The sequence below is a fragment of the Gossypium hirsutum genome, chromosome A11 (assembly GCF_007990345.1).
Source record: "Gossypium hirsutum isolate 1008001.06 chromosome A11, Gossypium_hirsutum_v2.1, whole genome shotgun sequence".
Taxonomy (NCBI): Eukaryota; Viridiplantae; Streptophyta; class Magnoliopsida; order Malvales; family Malvaceae; genus Gossypium; species Gossypium hirsutum.
Window position 1 is genome coordinate 113,182,845 of NC_053434.1, and position 21,092 is coordinate 113,203,936.

At 33.7% G+C, this 21,092-nt stretch overlaps 2 protein-coding genes and 1 pseudogene across 2 annotated transcripts; 2 read left to right on the forward strand and 1 right to left on the reverse strand.

The window, feature by feature from the left end:
* The first annotated feature begins 3,112 nt into the window (after positions 1–3,112).
* On the forward strand, positions 3,113–12,084 carry LOC107955574 (importin subunit alpha-like; annotated as a pseudogene).
* A 1,748-nt stretch (positions 12,085–13,832) lies between these two features.
* On the forward strand, positions 13,833–14,758 carry LOC107886993 (uncharacterized). The gene is made up of 3 exons (XM_016811116.2): positions 13,833–14,168; positions 14,258–14,483; positions 14,588–14,758. Exons 1-3 carry the CDS (start codon positions 14,025–14,027, stop codon positions 14,701–14,703), a joined length of 486 nt encoding a protein of 161 aa, XP_016666605.1. The 5' UTR covers positions 13,833–14,024; the 3' UTR covers positions 14,704–14,758.
* Positions 14,759–15,464: 706 nt separating this feature from the next.
* On the reverse strand, positions 15,465–17,332 carry LOC107886986 (F-box/FBD/LRR-repeat protein At4g26340). Its single transcript, XM_016811105.2, has 3 exons — positions 16,277–17,332; positions 16,044–16,181; positions 15,465–15,973 (listed from the first exon to the last, which is right to left on the reverse strand). The coding sequence occupies exons 1-3, from the start codon at positions 17,288–17,290 to the stop codon at positions 15,692–15,694; spliced, it is 1,434 nt and encodes a 477-aa protein (XP_016666594.1). The 5' UTR covers positions 17,291–17,332; the 3' UTR covers positions 15,465–15,691.
* Between the last annotated feature and the right edge of the window lie 3,760 nt (positions 17,333–21,092).

The following is a 21,092-nucleotide window of genomic DNA, read 5'->3' on the forward strand; positions in this document are numbered from 1 at the left end:
AGAATGATTAGGATCATGTGATTATATTTGTTGCGTGGAATTCTTTAAATTTGGAAATAAATTATATTCAAATATTTCTTTTCATTTCCAAGTTTTACTTATAATTGTAAATGGTATATTATCAAATCCTTATAAAGTAATATAAATTTAGTAGATTTTATAAAAATATATATTTTTATTACATTATGTTAATATAAAATTTAAAATTTAAAATCAAAATACAAATAAATATAACAAAATAAATTAAAGTGTAAAGGGGTGTTTGTTTCATGAGAAATAGCTTGTAATAATTTCTAAAAAATGAACATATTTATTAGAAAATCTTATAAATTTCTTTTTTCTATTTAGATGATTCTGTATAAAACATTTTCTGTTTTTCGATAGATTTTTCAAAAAATCTACTTTCAAATTTTTTAACATAATTTTATTTGTATTTGAATTAAATAATTGTTTTGAATAATTAAATGCAATTTAATCTATTTAATATTTTTTATTAAAATAATGTATTATCCTACGCTGCATGCATGAATTTATTTGGCCACGTTACAAATGGTAATTAGGTAAAGGATACACAAAGGAAAATCAAAATCAAAAGTGGTTTTAGAGCAATTATATCATTGGTGAATATGGGAGAGATATTCCCTAAACAATGAACCAACAACAATTCTAGTGAAATCAATTCCCAAGATATGAACAAGTAGCACATTCATGACACACTGCGATGGTCAATCAAATAAGCACATATCACCAATTAGGGGAAGGCTATGTTTCAGTAACAAATCTATAACATCGTATTGTTTTAATGAAACAGAAATAAGAATACAGACGATTAATACTATTTGAGATCAACTTAAATAGCCATAGTCGAATATGATTCAATTATAACGTTCTGAATACCTTTTTTCCACGCAACTTCAACCCCAAGGAAAATTTCCCATAGCTCTGCCATATTAACACTGCAAATTCCATGGAAGATTGAAAAACCCACAACCCAATTACCATGGCAATCTCGAGTAGCACCTCCCACACTACTTGCTCTCATCCCCCACCACTTGTTTTTCATCTATAAGAACAATTGCCATAAAGTATAGTAAAACTTCATTTGTTTTTGTAATGCCCTAAGTTTTTAATTTTTGAGTGTTAATTTATGTCAAGTAATTCATTTAGTTTAGTGGTTAAGTGTTCTAGACGTGTGTTTGAGGTCCTATGTTTGATTCCCTTTCCTTAGAGGTTTTTTTATTATTTTTACTTACTTTTAGCTTATCTTAGCGGTTGATATGGGTAGGAACCTTTTTGCATTGCATCATGTGCACAACATATTTGAATGTTATTGATTTATGCTATGTATTGTATTTTTTTGTATTGAATGGTATCGAAATTAATGATTGTTACTCGAATGAATGATGACCTATGCTCATACACCATTTGACAACAATTTGATAATGGCTATGTAACGATATGAAATTCCCATGATACTTCTGTTTTCTTCTATTAAAGCTAATCTTTTTCATTGTATTCGATATTTATGTTTGTTTAAATAATTGTTTGACTAACACTGAGCTTTTCATAAGCTCACCCCCCAATAGTGTTTAACTTTTCAGGTAAACCTCAAAATTAAGACCAAACTCGGCATTCGGAGAATCAACTTGGACCTCTGATTATTATTTTTTAATTAAGTATTATTAAGTCTTTATTGCTTTTGGCTTGTAATTTTTAATTATTTCTGATCTGTGGCTTAGTAACTTTTCTTTTGGGAATTTTTGTATGCATGAATTACTCAAGCATAATAACCGGATAATGCATTATATCGGGCTTAAGTAAAATTTGATATTGTTTCCTAGTTTCCACTACATTGCAAATGAACTGTTTTTGAAAAACAAATCGATAAGGCAACTAATTTTCCAAAATGACTTGAAAAATGGTTTTTCCGCTGCAATAGTTTAACATCGAGTTTTTTTTTAAAAGAAGAGCAACAAGCAAACGATTTTTCTAAAACAACTCTATCAACAATAAAATGAATCCTAACCATACACGACCTAATGAATGAATGCTTTTAAGCTAACTTAAAGTACAATTATAGTTTTCTCTAAAATGAGTTTATTTAAAATCTTCAAAAGTAACGTAAGTTAGCTTAAACATTTCGGTGGCTAATTTAGCCTTCTCAATCTAGCCATAACGTCTAGGCCGAATTTAGGAGGTTACAATTCAGGTTGTCCAGGCATTGGGAAATATTGCTGCTGGTTCTCTTAGATGTCGTGATCTTGTCCTTAGCCATGGTTCTTTGCTACCTTTGTGAGCTCTATTGAATGAACCTATTTCACGTTTTATGCTGAGAATTGCTACATGGACATTGTCATTGTTTTGTAAGCCTCACTTTGATCAAGTTTAACCCAAAGTCCCTTCTTTTTTTAGGATATATTGCTAGTTTAACATGAATTAACAATTTTTTTCATGTAAAATATTTTTTTCCTTGCTAAATCATAAATATATTAAAAGCTAAAAAGCAAGTGTAGTAACAATTTACAAAGTCTAAACCAAAATAGAGCAAACCACAAACACTCAAACAAATCATCTACCAAACAACATAAACACCCTCACAATCAATTAAATTAATTTTTGGCTTGCTATTTATCCTTTATCTACTGTTCAAGCTAAGCTTGTACTCCTTACATTAGCCCGTCTTATTCATTCCAATGATGAACAAATGTTGACTCATGCATGTTAGGCACTCTCTCATCTTTCTGGTGGTACAAATGACAAAATCCAAGTTGTTATTGAAGCAGGTGTATATGGGCATCTAGTGAAACTTTTGATTTGAGTTAGACTATTTTTTTGTTGATTGACTTTAGAACCATTCTATTTCTAAGCTATTTTGTTTGGTTTCTTGACCGAAATCGTAAATTTTTGTGCTTTTACAAGCACTCATCTCCTTCAGTGATAACTCATGCTCTTTTTACAATTCAACATATTGTTACTGGAGATGATGTGCAAACTCAGGTATTAGCCATTTATTATATCTTTTTCTGTTAATAACTAGTTTTCTCACTAAAACCACATTTTCTCATTTACGAGTAAACCTTGTTGCTAGACAATTTTGATTGTTATGAATGTGATGGAAGTTGTAAAGGAGAACCCTTATTGTTGTCTAAAGTACGATACCAGTTTTCATTTGAAATATGTTTCCATATTAGACATTGTGAAATCCAAATATCATATTCATCCTGTTGAAGTTGGCCTGCATGCAGCATGTGAAGAAGCCAAAGTATCAAGAAGCAGCCCGAGTCATGCATGCAGCTGTAAAGAAAAGAGATCAAACTGTTGTATTTTTACTGATTGAAGTATGCATCTTGAACCAGAAAAGGCGGCCATGCAGCTGGAGACCAATAGACAGAAGCAGAAGCTTACTGATGCTGTCCAATTTCAACTCATTTTGGTTACCTTAAGTTCATAGTTTGTAACTTAGTTCTTTTAGAACTTAGTTGGTAAATCTTTTGATGTATTTTTAGATGTTGATTGACTGAAAATTCAGCAAAGCAACTTGTGCAAGCTAGTTTAGCAATTTTCAATGTTTTAAGTGGTGTTAGGTAAATGTTTAGGTAGCATTTTGACTTGTAATGATCATCTCATGTTTGATATATGTAATGACTGTTTGCTAATGTTTAATTAATGAAAATCATCATCTTTTCCATTTAATATCCTTTCCATTTCCTTTGCTTATTTCCTTTGCTTTTCAATTTTGTTTCTATTTTACTTAAAAACTCCAAACCTGATTCACAAGTTTTCTTCATTTTTTATCCGGATAAAGTGTCCCAAAACACCAACACATCCTTTGAACTTAAAGGATTCTTTTATTGAAGATGATTCTAAAAAGTATTATTGTGATTCTTGTGAGAAAGAAATAATTCCAAATAATAATATATATTATTGTGAAGAATGTAATGGTCAAACAATTGCTCACATAGAATACATGTTGACTGAAGTAAGTTAATTACATACTTAACTTTTTAAATATAAAGGTCTAATATTTTTTGCTCTAATAGATCTCTAACATGATATATGCTCTTGTTTTTAGGTAGAGGATAACATAGAGATTAGGAAGAATAATCACGAAGAGCGTTTGTGAAAAAAGGTCAATTTTCCATTTTTATTGTAAACATACAATGTCAAGACGGTAACATTTCCACATTAGCAAATTAGTTTATTGGTTTTCATAAATTTGTTTTTAGTTTATTTATTTTATTAAGCTTAATGATCAAAGTTTGAAGCCAATTAAGTGGTTCGATTACAGTTTTGTTGTTGGCATGTGCATGATAGTAACATGCTTATTTCTTTAATTTTTGTTTATGTCATAGTTTTACCTCGTGACCATCTTCGTAAATTATTTGCATGATATGTTGATTGGTTCTACTTCTGACTTGATTGAACATTGAGTTGTTCTTATCACGTTCCGCTCCTTGACTGCAGCTGGAAAATTTGGTTGCCAGTGTCTGGTCTGATGATAGTAGTTTGCATCTTCAAGCAATCACTCAGTTGACAAAATTGGTTTCAAATAGTGAGAAAATTATTTTGTAATAAACTTTATTTAAATAGTGATATAAAGTTTAAATTATATCTTTTTTCCATTTATTACGGAATGTAAAGCACCTATTGAGGAAGTAATTCAAGTTGGAGCGGTTCCTCGCTTTGTTGAGTTACTTAGTTCCCCAAGTGATTCTGTTCGTGAGAAAGTATGCATATGAAATGAAATTATTCTAATTAGAAAGTGAGATCAATTATGTTTTACTTAGCAAAAGCTGGTATGGAATGTTTTATAATATTATGTATTCATCTCTTCTTTTTTTTCTTTTTGAAATTCAGGCTGTCTGCGCATTGGGAAATATTGTTGTTGATTCTTTTAGATGTCGTGACCTTGTCCTTAGCCATGGTGCTTTGCTTCCTTTGTTGGCTCTGTTGAATGAACCTGTTTCATATTCTATGCTGAGAAATGTTGCATGGACACTATCAATGTTTTGTAAGCCCCCATTTGATTAGGTTTGACCTTAAGTCCCTTCTTTTTTGGGAGCTATTGTTAGTTTAACCATTGTTTTCTTGCTAAATCATAAATATATTTGTTAAAGGTGGCAACAAACAGCAGTATGTATGTTACCCAGATGAAATACAACAACTACAAATGTACGTATATTATCCAGATGAAGTATGTTTTTTTGTAACAGACGACCTGTATATGATATGACAGAAAACTTTTTGACTGGATAAAGTTGGTCAAGTACTTTCCAGTTTTAGACAGGTCTTAGGTTATCATTAGGATGAATTTAATGTTTGTTCACTTCTACAAGTTAAAAATATTGTTGTAGTTTTATATATGTACATCATACATTTGATAAATCAATGTAAGAAGAATAGCCAATTCTTGCTCTCTCAATTTCTCATTTTTGCTTCTGTTTGTTTGGTTGTTTCTTGCAACTCTCATCTCTTTGAATCTCAAACTTATTTCATACTTTATCCAGAATTATTACTTTGTTGCTCTAGCTTTATCAAGAGCTTCATATTTTATCCGGATAACTTTGTTCTATTTTTCTTCCTGTATGAAAAACCCAACAAATGGTATCAGAGCTTCATATTTTATTCGGATAACTTTGTTCTGTTTTTCTTCCTGTGTGAAAAACCCAAAAAATGGTATCAAGAGTCTAAGTTTTTGAGGACCTTGGTTGTGTTTGAGAGAAAAGAAGCAGAAGCTATTTTTTCTATTGGTCTGTTTGTTTGCTGCAAAGATGAGTTTCACACCACCACCACCACCACCTATGTTTGCTAGAGAAAACTACCACATTTGAGTGGTTAAGATGAAGACATACCTTCAAGCACATGATTTATAGAGTGTGATCGAGAATGATGCTGAACCACCTCCATTGAGGGCCAATCCAACTATTGCTCAGATGAGGCAACACAGTGAAGAGTGTGCCACGAAGCATAAAGAAATGGCCTGCTTGTAAAATAGGGTCTCTGATGTGATCTTCACAAGAATAATGACTTGTGATTCACCAAAGCAAGCATGAGAGAAGCTAAAGGAGAAGTTTATGGGGTCAGACAAAACAAGAGAACAACAGCTGATCAACCTTAGAAGGGATTTTGAGAATCTGAAGATGAGAGAGTCAGAGACCATTAAGCAGTACTCTGACAGAATAATGGCCATAGTCAACAACATTAGGCTCCTTGGTGATAATTTCAGTGAGAGTAGAGTTGTTGAAAAGGTCATTACAATTCTCCTGGAGAAGTTTGAGTCAAAGATTTCTTCATTGGAGGACTCGAGGGATTTATCAGCCATCTCACTGTCTGAGTTTGTAAATTCCCTATATGCACTTGAGCAAAGGAGGGCCAACAGGCAGGAAGAGCATCCTGAAGGAGCTTTCCAAGTAAAGGCTAAGGAAGGCTCAGGTTCTGGTCAAAACGGGAAGAAACCTTGGGTCGATAGAAGGGAGAAATTAAGGAGAGATGCAGGGAAAAAGAGGTTTCCACCATGTATTCACCGCAAGAAAACTTCACATTTGGAGAAGAACTGCTGGTACAGACCAGATGTTCAGTGCATGAGATGCAAACAACTGGGACATGTTGAGAGGGTGTGCAAAAACAAAGGGAAGGCACAAGCTCAACAGCAAATGCAAGCTAAGGCTGCTGATGATCTTCAAGCTTAGGAGGAGTATGTTTTTATAGCCTCTTGTTTTGCAACCTCGAGCAAGGTTAGTTGTGACTGGTTAGTAGATAGTGGCTGCACACACTACATGGTAGCTGATGGAAGGCTGTTCAAGGAGCTCGACAGAAGTTTTGCCTCAAAGATCAGGATTGGTAATGGAAACCTGATTGAAGCCAAAGGCAAGGGTAATGTGGTGATCAACACAAAGTTAGGTAACAAAGTGATTTCTGATGTACTTTTTGTGCCTGACATAGATCAGAATCTACTTAGTGTTGGTCAGCTTGTAGAAAAAGGTTACTCACTTACTTTTAATAATGGCTTATGCATTGTTGAAGACTCTTATGGTCAGGAGTTGGTCACAGTAGCAATGACAGACAAATGTTTTATGCTTGATGTCAATCAACTTGTGAAGAGGACTTACACCAGCCTTGTTGATGATGCTAGTTTATGGCACAAGAGATTAGGACATGTTAATTACAAATCACTTGATCAGTTGCATAAGTTGAACTTGGTTGAAGACATGTCGAAAGTTGAACCCAAAGACACTGTCTGTGAGGTTTGCCAGCTTGGTAAGCAAACCAGGTTGCCTTTTCTTGCTAATGTGGCATGAAGGGCTCGAGAAAGACTTGAGTTAGTCCATTCTGATGTCTGTAGACCAATGAAGACCTCTTCCTTAAATGACAGTAAGTACTTTGTGCTATTTATAGATGACCTAACCAGGTTTTGCTAGGTTTATTTCTTGAAGCAGAAATCTGAAGTGTTTGAAGCCTTCAACAAATTTAAGGCATTGGCTGAAAATCAGTTTGGTTGCAAGATTAAGGATTTAAGAACAGATAATGGCACTGAGTATCTGTCTGAAAGGTTTCAGAAGTTGTGTGAACAAGCTGGGATGCATCATCAACTAACAACAGTCTATACTCCTCAGCAAAATGGAGTATGTAGAGGAAAAATCGAACAGTACTTGATATGACTAGATGTTTGCTGTTTGAAAGCAAGCTGCCAAGCAAGTTTTGGGCTGAGGCTGTCAATACCTTAGTGTACCTGTTCAACAAGTTTCCAATCGTTACTGTGAAGGAAAAGACTCATTTTGAAGCCTGGCATGGAATCAAACCTTCTGTTTCACTCCTAAAAGTGTTTGGCTGTGTTTGCTATGCCCTTATTCCAGCTGAGAGGAGAACCAAGCTCGAGAGAAGGGCTACTCCAGGAATATTGGTTAGCTACAGCAGCACTAACAAGGGCTACAGGGTATATGATCCCTCGAAAAAGAAAATATTGGTGAGTAGGGATGTGAGGTTTGATGAAGGTAGAGTATGGAGTTGGAATGATGCTGATGCAAGGTTGACTGATGAAGATCAGCTGGACAGTAGTTTGGAGCTAGCTGATGAAGAGCCAGTTGATGATATTTTTGATGAAGCACCTGTAAGAGGGACAAGGACTATTGCAGACATCTATCAAAGATGTAATGTTACAATAGTTGAACCTTCAAATTTTTAAGAGGCTGCTAAAGAAGAATGTTGGAAGAAGGCCATGGAAGCTGAAATGGAGATGATCCATAAAAATGACACATGGGAGCTGGTTGATAGGCCAGTAAACAGAAAGATCATAGGTGTCAAATGGGTGTTCAGGACCAAGAACAATGCAGATGGATCTCTGAACAAGCATAAGGCCAGACTAGTTGTAAAGGGGTATAGTCAGCAGCTAGGTGTTGATTATTTTGAAACCTTTGCACCTGTTGCAAGGTTAGACACCATAAGGCTATTGTTTGCCTTAGCTGCTCAAAAACAGTGGAAGGTGCATCAATTGGATGTAAATTCAGCATTTCTGAATGGATTTCTCAAGAAAGAAATCTTCATAGAACAGCCTAAGTGTTTCAAGGTCCCTGGTGAGGAAGACAAGGTTTACAAGCTCAAAAAGGCATTGTATGGCCTAAAACAGGCTCCAAGGGCCTGTTATGACAAGATTGATGCATACCTGTTGAAGCTTGGATTTGAGAAGAGCATAAGTGAGCCTACACTCTATGTGAAGAAGGCTAAGAAAGAAACCTTGTTGAGAGTCTCACTTTATGTGGATGACTTATTGATTACTGGTTGCAGGGGTGAGCTGATTGAAGATTTCAAGAAGCAAATGCTAGATGTGTTCGAGATGACTGATTTAGGTTTGATGACCTACTTTCTTGGTATGGAAGTTAATCAGAACGAGCATGGCATTTTCATAAGCCAGCAAGCATTTGCACAGAAAGTTTTAAATAAATTCAGCATGTCAAAGTGCAAGTTTGTTAGCACTCCTGTTGCACTAGAAGAGAAACTCTCAAGCATCAATGAGCATGATCGAGTAGATGAAAAGGAGTATAGGAGTTTGGTTGGTTGTCTACTCTACTTGACAACAACAAGGCCAGACATCTTGTATGTTGTTAGTCTTCTATCGAGATTCATGCACTGCTGCAATGTTGCACATTTTAAAGCTGCTAAAAGAGTCCTAAGGTATGTCAAAGGCACCTTAGGCTATGGTGTAAAGTTTGAGAGAGCTGAAGAACTGAAGCTGGTCGGTTATTTAGACAGTGACTGGGCTGGCTCAGTTGATGACATGAAGAGTACATCAGGATACTTCTTCACTCTAGGATCAGGAATCTTTAGCTGGAGCTCAAAAAAGCAACAAACCGTTGCTCAATCAACAGCTGAAGCAGAGTATATTGCGGTTGCTGAGGCTGTTAATCAAGCAATTTGGCTTAGAAAACTGTTGGATGACTTGAATGCTGGTCAAGCTGAAGCAACAGAGATCAAAGTTGACAATCAGTCAGCTGTTGCAATTGACAAGAACCCTGTGTTTCATGGAAAAACTAAGCATTTCAAGATCAAATACCATTTTGTGAGGGAGGTAGAGTTGTCAAAGGAGATCAACTTGGTTAATTGCTGCTCAGAAGTTCAATTAGCAGACATTTTGACCAAGCCGTTAGCTGCCACCAGGTTCGAGTATTTGAAGAAGCAAATTGGAGTTTGTTGTTTTGTAGCCAATGGGGAGTGATAAATGTGGCAACAAACAGTAGTATATATGTTACCCGAATGAACTACAGCAACTACAAATGTACGTATGTTATCCAGATGAAGTACGTTTTTTTGTAACAGACGACATGTATATGATATGACAGAAAACTTTTTGACTGGATAAAGTTAGTCAAGTACTTTCCAGTTTTAGCTAGGTCCTAGGTTATCATTAGGATGAATTTAATGTTTGTTCACTTCTACAAGTTAAAAATGTTATTATAGTTTTATATATGTACATCATACATTTGATAAATCAATGTAAGAAGAATAGCCAATTCTTGCACTCTCAATTTCTCATTTTTGCTTCTGTTTGTTTGGTTGTTTCTTGCAACTCTCATATCTTTGAATCTTTTGGTTGTTTCTTGCAACTCTCATATCTTTGAATCTCAAACTTATTTCATACTTTATCCGGAATTATTGCTTTGTTGCTCTAGCTTCATCAAGAGCTTCATATTTTATCCAGATAACTTTGTTCTTTTTTTCTTCCTGTGTGAAAAACCCAACAATATTAAAAGCTAAAATGCAAGTGCAATAACAATTTACAAGTCTAAACCAAAACAGAGCAAACCACAAACACTTAAACAAAACATCAGCCAAACAACATAAACACCCTCACAATTGAATACAGAAGTATCCAACATCAATGAACAAAAATAGGAAAAGAAAAACACGTCGAGCAAATAATCATAACCATCGGTAGGAAAATACTGTAGATTAACCAAAAGTAGATTAAGTAAGTCTAACTATCATGCAATAAAACACTTTCAAGCAATACACCTTCCAAAGATGAGGGACCTTGTTTTGACACTAGTTCAGCCTCAGATGGAAACCAGCCTAGGAAAAGATAACCACAGCATTAATCCACTCAATAACCCTTAAATTTACCAACACCTAAAATTAACAACAACGAAAGACTAATGGAAAGCCACGTCTTAGCAACTAGAACATCCATAATGGAAATGGAACCTCCAATTCTTCCCATTTAACACAAATGGTGATCTAGTGAATTGTTTGTCTGATACGTAAACTATGCATTGCTGTGCACTACTAACATTAAACTAGAAATTGAGATATATTGCTTGGAGGCTTACAAATGTTTAGTATTATTATATAGCTATGAATATTCCATTCAATTCGCTAGCGGGATTAAATTGATTTTTGTCTTACTAATTATCCTTTATTTACTGTTCAGGTTAAGCTTGTACTCCCTACATTAGCCCGTTTTATTCATTCAGATGATGTAAAATGTTGACTCATACATGTTGGGCACTCTCATATCTTTCTGATAGCACAAATGATAAAATCCAAGTTGTTATTGAAGCAGGTGTATGTGAGAGTCTGGTGGAACTTTTGATGTGAGTTAGACTATTTTTTGTTGATTGAGCGGTTCTATTTCTAAGCTATTTTGTTTGGTTTCTTGACTGAAATCGTAAATTTTTGGGCTTTCAAAGGCATCCGTCTCCCTTAGTGATAACTCTTAGTCTTTATACAGTTGAACATATTGTTACTGGAGATGATGTACAAACTCATGTATTTGCCATTTATCATATCTTGTTCTGTTAATAACTAGTTTTCTCACTAAAACCACATTTATGTTCTCATTTATGGGCAAACCTTGTTGCTATATAGTGTGTCATTAGTCATCAGCCATTATCATACCTTTTAAACCTTCTGACAAATAATTATAAAAAGAGAATCAAGAAGGTTGCTTGTTGGATAATCTCAAATATCACAACTAGAAATGAGGAGCATGTATCAATTTCGAACCCAATGTTTTATCCGCATTGATTTGTACAATCAAACAGTGGGTAATGGTATGAATTTTATAGGTGGTCATTGAAGCTAATATTATTGCTTCTCTAGTTCATTTGCTTCAAAATGCTAAATTTGATATTAAGAAAGAAGTTGCGTGGGCAATCTCAAATGCTACATTTAGTGGAACTCAAGATCAAATCAGGTACGAAAATGGTGTCCCATATTATTTTTCAAGGGAATCATTATTTGGCAGAGTATGAATGATAAACTACCTTATTTAGGCATGTCACATATTTCAGGTTCCTTGTAATTCAAGGTTGCATCAAGCCATTGTGTGAACTTATCAACTGCCCCGATCCAAAAGTTGTTACAGTTTGCTTAAAAGGGCTTGAAAACATTCTCAAGGTAGGAGAAGCTGATAAAAATATGGACACTACAAGAGGAGTGAATCTCTATGCACAAATGATCGATGATGCAAAGGGTTAAGAGAAGATCAAGAATTTACAATCTAATGACAACACCGAAATTTATGAACAGGCTGAGGAAATTTTCTATACATATGGTAATGCTACTCAAAATAGGGTTGTATTTCCATATTAAATGAAGATCTCAAGTTTAAATATAGAGGCATATTGGTGAGCTCTTTGTATTCAATGAAGATCTCAAAATATTATTTGAAAGATTAATTAGGACTATGCGATTATATTCGTTGCATAGAATTCTTTAAATTTGAAAATAAATGATATTTAAATATTTCTTTTCATTTCCAAGTTTTACTTATAAATGTAGATGGTATATTATCACATCCTTATAGGGTAACATAAATTTAGTAGCTTTTATAAAAATATATATTTATTACATTATGTTAATATAAAATTTAAAATCAAAATACAAATAAATATAACAAAATAAATTAAAATGTAAAGAGGTGTTTGTTTAATGAGAAAAAGTTTGTGGGTTAAATCTAAATTTAAAAGATTTTTTTTAAAAAAAAATCTAAATTTATAATACCAAAAATACTTTCAAAAATCTTTTTTAATATAATTTTATTTGTATTTGAATTAAATAATTTTGATGGATAATTAAATACAATTTAATTTATTTAATATTTTTTTATTAAAATCATGTGTTATCTTATATAGCATGCATGAACTTAATTCATCATGTTAAGAAGGATAATTAGGCAAGGGACACACAAGGGAAAATTAAAATCAAAAGTGGCTTTAGAGAAATTATATCATTAGTTACAATTTCTATCATCCATAATAACATTTCATTATAAAAATTAAATTTGTTTTTGGTGAATACGAGAAAGAAATTCCTTAAACTATGAACCAACAACAATTTTAGTAAAATCAACTCTCAAAATATGATTTCAAATTTTATCATGTACAAATTTCTTAACGGTTTTACTAAAAACATAGAGAAGACAAAAGTAATCTAATAATAAAGAAAACAGAAAAATAGAAATTAATTTATAGAAAAATAAACAATTTGTACATTTACTCATTACACTTTAATTTATTATTAATTTGATGATTTTATTATTATTAATGTTACGGCTAATTAACATCATTATTAATGTATTAAGCACAAATATCAAACGCCACCGGTTTTAAAAGAAATAAAGAATTCGAAAATTATATCTTCTTTAATTGACAGAACTTTAAAACATGAAATTAATAATACTTGGTTGCCAAATAATAAATTCTAAAGAACTTAATCCTAAATTAAAGAATTTGGTGTATTATTCGAGATAGGTTTAACTATAAATTTAACCTTCAAATTATATAAAAAAAATTCTTAAAAACATAATTTTTTTGATAAAATGATACTAAAATTATCAATTTCTATCTTATTTTACTCATAAGGCATATAACATCCCATAAAAAAGTTTCACATGTGACAATTTTATTGTCTAATTATATTTTGGTAAAATAATACAATTAATAGTTTAAGTATCACTCTTAAAAAAATAATTACAGAATTAGTATATGGTTTGAAGACCAGTTTTGCATTTAACCCTTCAAAACGGTCAATCATACTAAAAAGTACCTTTTTCCGGAAAATAAGTAGAAGCACATATCAGATGCGTTCGTGCGTGTGTATATATATGATATAAGAGCTGGTTAACAAGTTTTATAACCAAGATATAATATTAATAGCAATAGAGATCCTGTTTTAGAAGTAACAAGTTCCTTTAGTCAAACTTTATGATTTTGTGCTTCTGTCTACTTCACACAACATACCAAAGCTTTAAACTACCAGTTTTGAATCTCAAATGTTGCAGACGCAAGTACAAAGTTGGTGACCTGTTTCACCAACTTACACTTAACACCACTAATCATTTTTTCCAACTCCTAAACACCCTTTGGCAAGCTACCAACCCTCACCTTATTCAAATCCAGGTGGTCTACTCTTTTGGTTTCTTTCCCTTTGCTTTTTTTTTTTTCTTGGAGGGTGTGGGGGGTTACCAATCCCTCGAGCATCAAATAAAACCAGTCTCTCCGCGAAGCTATTTGGTCACAGTTGCTGCAACAATGGCAGCACCTACTTCATCAAACCTCAAGTGTTTCAAATTCATTTTCATTGCCATATTCTGCTGCAACGTTAACTCAGGGAATGCTCAGAATTTCCCCGCACAATCCCTTGCAAAAGCGTTCTTTTGTTTCAGCAACAAATATGTAAGATTTTAATGTACTGTTTTTGTTTTAATGTAAATATTCATTGGTAATTTTCTTTTTTATGGATATATATATATATATATACACAGATTTATACTGGCTGCGACGAGGCTTATAGATTGAATGAGAGTGGTAACCTTAACGTACCACATGAAGCTACTGACATCTTCTGCAACGGACCTTGCTTTGCTGAGACACAGTTAGTGCTTAAATGTGTTGACAACATTTTATCAGACTTCATATTTTATAACAAGGCCACCATTGGAGACGTCTCAAATGTACTCCATGCTGGTTGCAGCTACACAAACAGAAGAGGTAATGTCATTGATTTTCTATTAGTAAAATGTCGCATGCTATCTATATCAGGATTCCATATATTATTCTTCCTTTTGTCTGAAGCTTTTTCACCCTTTTGTCAGGGAATTTCGATGTGGGAGATTATTTTCAGGGTGAAATAAGCGAGGCACCAAGTTTGCGCAGCTTTATCATCAGCTTGTCTACATTAACACTAATCATTGGCTTTTTTATGTTTTAATCTTATATCTGCTCTACGGCAAATTGGCATTGAATAACATGCATTATTTCTAATATATATACACATACTGGCGGTGCTTTCCAAGTTATATGAACAATAAAATAGATTTTGTCTGATATCATAGCATAGGAGAACATGTTATTCACTGATATACTGGAATCAAGCAGGATTATAGCTTATAGATTTTGGAAACTAAAGCTTAACTTGTCTATGTGACATCAAATTTGCAGCGACACAGAGAGATTTAAACATAATATATTAACGTCTGTATATAAATATATAGATATGAAGATAGCATGTCATATGTCCTTCCCTCAAATTCAGTTTCAAGATATGATAATGACTAGCTACCCCCACCACAACCAAGATTAGGCTAAGAAGGCTCATCATTTACACTGGTGGCCTCCTTTTCTTCCTTCTTTGGTGTTTTCACCACAGCAGCAGCATGATGGCTTCCCCTGGTGGTATCTGGTTTCAGATCTTCTTCCTTCTTTGGAGTGCATACATAGATCCTATATCCACAGAAACTCTGCCTTTCCATGTCTGCTCTTTTCTTTCACTGCTAGCTTCTGGGGTTGGGAGGTTATAATCAAAGCAAAGGGCAATTTATGCAACTATGGATGGATGGATAGAATGGAGTGTGGAGTAATAGTAGTTTATAGAAGCAGAAGAGACCAATAAAATTCCTATTGGATCCTTTCATCTTTCATGAAACAATAATCTCTCAAAGTTAATGTCTTAATTAAATTGAGTGCAATGTATAATCCAAAGAGGATTCATAATATGCTTCAAATCAAGTGCATCATAATAATGTCTCAAGGACAGTTCACAAATTTTTTAATCAAATCAATCACTATTTCCCATCAATATATCACCAAAAGACTTTCACTTCACTCCCAAGCAAACTAAAACATATTACTTTTTTCCTATCTATTTTTCCATCAGCAATAAGCACTTGCTGAACACTCCATTAACAAACCAATTCTTGTTATCTTGACGTACCACCGGCCGGAAAATCGGAAAACACGATCTTGCATCTGCTCGCCTTTGGAGATTCCCACAGTTTCCTCCTCAAGTCTATACATGAAAATGGAGTGACAACCATCTTTTTCAATACCTTTCCCATATGCAGAAGATATAAAATCAATTCGATTTCGTAGCTTGTTTGGCCTTCAGGTGCAATGATTTCTACCGTTTCGAGGTGCGATATCAAACACGATGGGACTGGCACCGGAGGCATCCATGTCATTGGTCCGGAGATGAAGTGATCCTGAGGAAGATGACGGGGGAACATTACACTTATTCTAAGTGATCATGAAATCCTCAAAATTGAAACTTACCTTATCAAAGATCAAGTGCTTCAAATGAGGTGAATGTTGAATAATGGAAGAAACAAAATACAAGTCTTGGCAACTTCCTATTTTCAAATGGGTCAAATTGCAGAACTCAGGTAAATTATCAAACTCTACCTTAGCCATCTGGATATGAAAACAGTAATCATATTTAATATCCATGTATGTATCCATGTATGTATGAGATATGATCAGCATAGTTAAAGGTTAAAACAACTTACAAATGTATGGTGGGTGGACCATTCAAGTTTTTGAGCATTGGAGATGCCTTGAAAAAGCTTCTCGACTGATATATGGCCATGATGACCGAAAGATGAACCAATATCCATAACAACAGAAACTAAAGAGGGTGAAACACTCATGCTAAAACCCAACATAGAATGTTCCACAAAATGAAGATGTTCAAGTTTTGGTGCTTTAACAACAAAATAACCACGAAACCCTTCTTCACGTTTCCATTTTAGTATCTTCAATGAAGGTGAAATAAAGTAAAAATGCGGGATTGATTTAAAACCGGTATCCCCGGGTTCCATGTATAGTTCTTCAAGAACAGGACAGCCTGATAAAAGATTCTTCAACGTGTTTTCTTCCTCAAATCGGACTTTAACAAGACGGAGATACTTAAGACTCAATAAATAGACCGTTTCAAGGACATCGAAACGGATAAGAACTCTATTAATGGACTCTAAACTTAATGTTACCAGGTTTTGACATTGAAACAATGTAGGAGGCATATTGAGAGCCGGAAATGTACAATCAATCGAAATAGAAAAATCAAACTTTTCAAGATCATTTGTACTTACAGCATCAACCCATTTGATGATATATGGGCTGTGTCTATACCTAATGAAATCTGCATAACCAAAATAATATGAAAGGGTGAAGGCTTTTACCGGGAATATCATGTTATGGCCAAATAAAACCCCATTGATGAAGTTAATGAAAGTAGTTCTTCGTCTAATCTCTTTGTCAAGAGACAAGCGTTGATCGAAGCGCCTCACACATGATTTGTTATTCAAGTTGATGATATGAGTCAAAGTCCAAACCTTTTCCCATCTTTTTGATAAAATCATGGTTTTGAAAGCATCCCTTAGTTCCAAAAACGACAGAATGTGAGCCAAAACATCGTCCGATAAGTTGCTGATCCTGTCTTGTTCTTCGTCCATCATCGTCTGCCTCTCTTGTTTTTTCTGAGTTCCTATGATGTTAAAGGCAAATAGATCTTTTGGAGGCATATAAGATTCTAAGAGTTATACCCAAACGTTAACTCTCGTTAAAGCAAATCTCTATCATCCTTTTAGAGATTTATACGATTCGTCATGGATTCATCTTTAATATTTAAAGGACTTAATTTATTGGATAAACTGCTAAAACAGTCACTTTTACTTGTATTAGGTTAAATTTTAGTCACTTATGTTTGAAATGTTACGTTTTAGTCACTTACGTTATCATGTTGTAATATTTTATGGACGTTAACGGTGACACGATAAGCTGACATGGTACACTATATCATTATTTCAAATGAAAATTTTAGGTTAAATTCTACAATTGGTCCTTGTATTTTTTTCATTTTGAACAATTTAATTTAAATTAATCTAAAATTTTTGTTTGAAATGATGATTTAACGTGTTACATCAACTTACCGTTACACCGTTAACAGCAATTAACGGCTAAGTGAGTAAGTGACTAAAACATAATATTTCAAACATAAGTGACTAAAATATAACCTAAGACAAACAAAAATGACTATTTTGATAGTTTACCTTAATTTATTTCCCACGGAATAAAAAAACAAGGTGACCTGTTTGCATTTCTTATAACTATCAAAATCATATGATACAAAGATATCACCCTATTAGACTTTGTCCCATTGCTTTCTTAACACTCTTGTTCTCATGCATCCACCACGTGAAGGAGATCAACCATGCCAGCAATTCATTATTAAGTTGGGCCAAAATAAAATTTTACAAATTTGAAAGGTCAAAATAAAAAAAATTATGTTCGAAACAGGTTTAAAGTGAATACCTCATAATTAAAATGGACTAAAAAAGATATTATACCCCTTAACTAGGAGTGTCAAAGCCGCTACCGACCCTCCGAATATAAATTGCCTAATTAAATTACAAGAGTGAAGCAACACAAAAAACTAGAATTCCATCCTTACTCAAATTTGATGTATTATACATAAAAAGGACTTCATTAATAGGTATGCTTTTATATGTTATTCTTCCCTTTGTATATACTTTTTAACCTTTTTTTTAATAAAATTAAAATAATTATTTAATAATTCATTGGAATGCATTGTCAAAAATTAGATAAAACAAATTAACATAATCTTTTAAAGATTAGATATTTTTTTAATAAAAAAGATTAAAGAGTTTTAGTTCAGATAGGAGTATTACTGAAACATGACAACATACTTCTCAAATAGCAGTGAGAAGAGAAGCAAGTTTTCAACTAGACATATATATATATAATGATGACTAGTTACACCCACCACAACCAAGATTAGGCTTAGAAGGCTCATCCTTAACGGTTTCATTCTCTTCCTTCTTTGGTGTTTTCACCACAGCAGCAGGTACTGGAACTGGTGCAGCTTGACGGTTTCCCTTGGTGATATCTGGTTTCACATCTTCTTCCTTCTTTGGAGTCACCATTGCTTCCTTCTTTGGAGTGCATACATAACTCCTATATCCGCAGCGACTCTTCCTTCCCATGTTCGCTCTTTTTCTTTCACTGCTAACTTCAAGAATTGGGATGTTATAAAGAGGGCAAACAACAAATTTTGCTACTATGGATGGATGTATGGAATGTGAGTTAGGAATAGTAATTTATAGAAGTAGCAGAGCCTAATAAAATTCCTAATGGATCTTTTCATCTTTAATTTGTTCATGAAACTAAAATTCCTCAAACTTAGTGTCCCATTAATTGGATTAGTACAATTTACCTTGCAAATTTCCTCGTACAGGAATGAACCCAAATAGGATTCATCAGGTCCTATCTATTTGCTTGTTAACCCCTCCCTCCCTTATTTTTAGACCACCAAGCTTTCATGCCAATTAACTTGAACCCAAAATCCAAATCAGACTCAAACTTAGTCAACTATAAAAAGTTAAAAATCCAAGTTCGTCCAACTTGAATTACGACTCAAATCTGAAACTGATCCAATTCAAAAATACTCAAACTCGGAATGACTTAAACCTCAAGTGGTCAGAATTCAAAGTAACCCGAATCAAAAAGAACTCAAACTCAAATCCAATGACCCTGAACCAAACTGACAAAAAAATTAAACAAGAATAGTTCCCAGTCAACTAACACGAGCTGAAATGATCCAAAAATGAAATCACTCAAATTTATCCAATCCACTGACAAGTATATTTTCCTAACTATTTCCATTAGCAATGAGCACTAGTTGAACACTCCTTTTAACAAAACAACTCTTGTTTTCTTGACATACCACCATCCGAAAAATAGGAAAACATGATCTGGCATATATGAAAACAGGGTGATAGCCATCTTTTTCAATACCTTCCTCGCATGCAGAACATATAAAGTTATAACGGATAAATGTACTTTATGCTCAAGGGCAAAAGACTATTCGATTATTGGAGCAATGGGCAATGGGCAATGGGCAGTTTATTGAAGCAAAAGGAAAATTAGATGTTTTTGTCAGCATTCCAACATGTACTAAAATAGTTTCTTATGTATTGCTAGTGTCTGATATTGATTAGAACTTACTCAAAGTTAGTCAGCTTAGGAATTGCATGATTTATTACCCATATGGATGTGAACTTATATTTGTTTCCTTGAATCAAAGAAGTTTTGTTTTAATTTGGAATTTAGTAGCTTCTAGTACTTATGTTGGTAAAGTTGAGGAAAGAAATTTGTGGCACAAAAGGTTAAGGCATGTGAGTTAGAAAAGCACTTTGTCATTTGTACAAAAGTGATCTTGTTTTAAACGTCAAAAGTTCTTGAGCATAGTGAAATCCTTGGAGTGTGTCAGTTGAGGAAGCATAGAAGGCTTCCATTTCTAGCAAATAAAGCTTGGAGAGCAATAGATAAATTGCATCTCATCCATAGTGATGTGTGTGGAGCTATGAAAATACTAACACTTAATGGAAGCTAGTACTTTAACTTGTTCGTTGATGACAGTACCAAATTTTGCTAGGTTTATTTCTTGAAGCAGAAATCAAAAGTTACACAAGTTTTCTGGAAATTCAAGGCTTTTGTGAAAAATTAGACTAATTGCAAGATAAGAATCATTGGATAAGACAATGGGACTGATATACGTCTCACATGTTTGGAGAGTTTTATGAAGTAGCTGGTATTGAGCATCAATTGGAAAATACTTATTCATCAACAAAATGGGGTTAATAAGAAAAATAAAAAACAGGGTTGCTATGCACATGGCATGATGCTTTCGGTTAAAAGGTACTTGTAACACCCTAAACTCGGCCCAGATGTTACGGCCGAATCCAGCACGTCACGTTGAAGCGTTACTGAAAAACTCATGTTTTATCTAAAATCTTTCTTAGCGTTTAGAGAGTATTTTCGTTATGGGTTAAAGTGAATGGAAGCTGTGCACCAAGTAGGATGCTAGAAAAAGAGGAGGTGAGTCCATTAGACTGCTTAAGTACCAAGCTCTCCACGGATCCACTCCTAGACATGCACACAACTATTGCCACACTTTAACCGAGTGTTTGTTCATGGAAACCGATTCGTTTCAAACCAATATGAAGGTTATTAATCTTGAAAACATTTTCATTGTGGAAGCTTTGCCATGTTATCACGATATTTTGAAAACAAGTAATCCTTTTAAAACGCACCTAGAGCTACTCAACTTCAAACAATTAAATCAGTATCATGCCTAAGCTAACAAAACATATTAAAAACAATTAAAAGTAATTAAAGCGGCCTTATTACAACTTAAACCCAAAGCAATTAAAGTAAATAAAACTAATCATTTCATAAAAAGAGAATTTAGCTTGCAAAACATGTGGCCACTCCGAATCCCTCATAGCTCCAAGTCTACTATGG

Coding starts and splice junctions, on each gene's coding strand:
- LOC107886993 (XM_016811116.2), top strand. CDS start 14,025: ATGGCAGCACCTACTTCATCAAACCTCAAGTGTTTCAAATTCATTTTC. Junction 14,169..14,257: donor TTTGTTTCAGCAACAAATAT/GTAAGATTTTAA, acceptor ATATATACACAG/ATTTATACTGGCTGCGACGA. Junction 14,484..14,587: donor CAGCTACACAAACAGAAGAG/GTAATGTCATTG, acceptor CCCTTTTGTCAG/GGAATTTCGATGTGGGAGAT.
- LOC107886986 (XM_016811105.2), bottom strand. CDS start 17,290: ATGCCTCCAAAAGATCTATTTGCCTTTAACATCATAGGAACTCAGAAA. Junction 16,182..16,276: donor GGTCCACCCACCATACATTT/GTAAGTTGTTTT, acceptor TTTCATATCCAG/ATGGCTAAGGTAGAGTTTGA. Junction 15,974..16,043: donor AGCACTTGATCTTTGATAAG/GTAAGTTTCAAT, acceptor CATCTTCCTCAG/GATCACTTCATCTCCGGACC.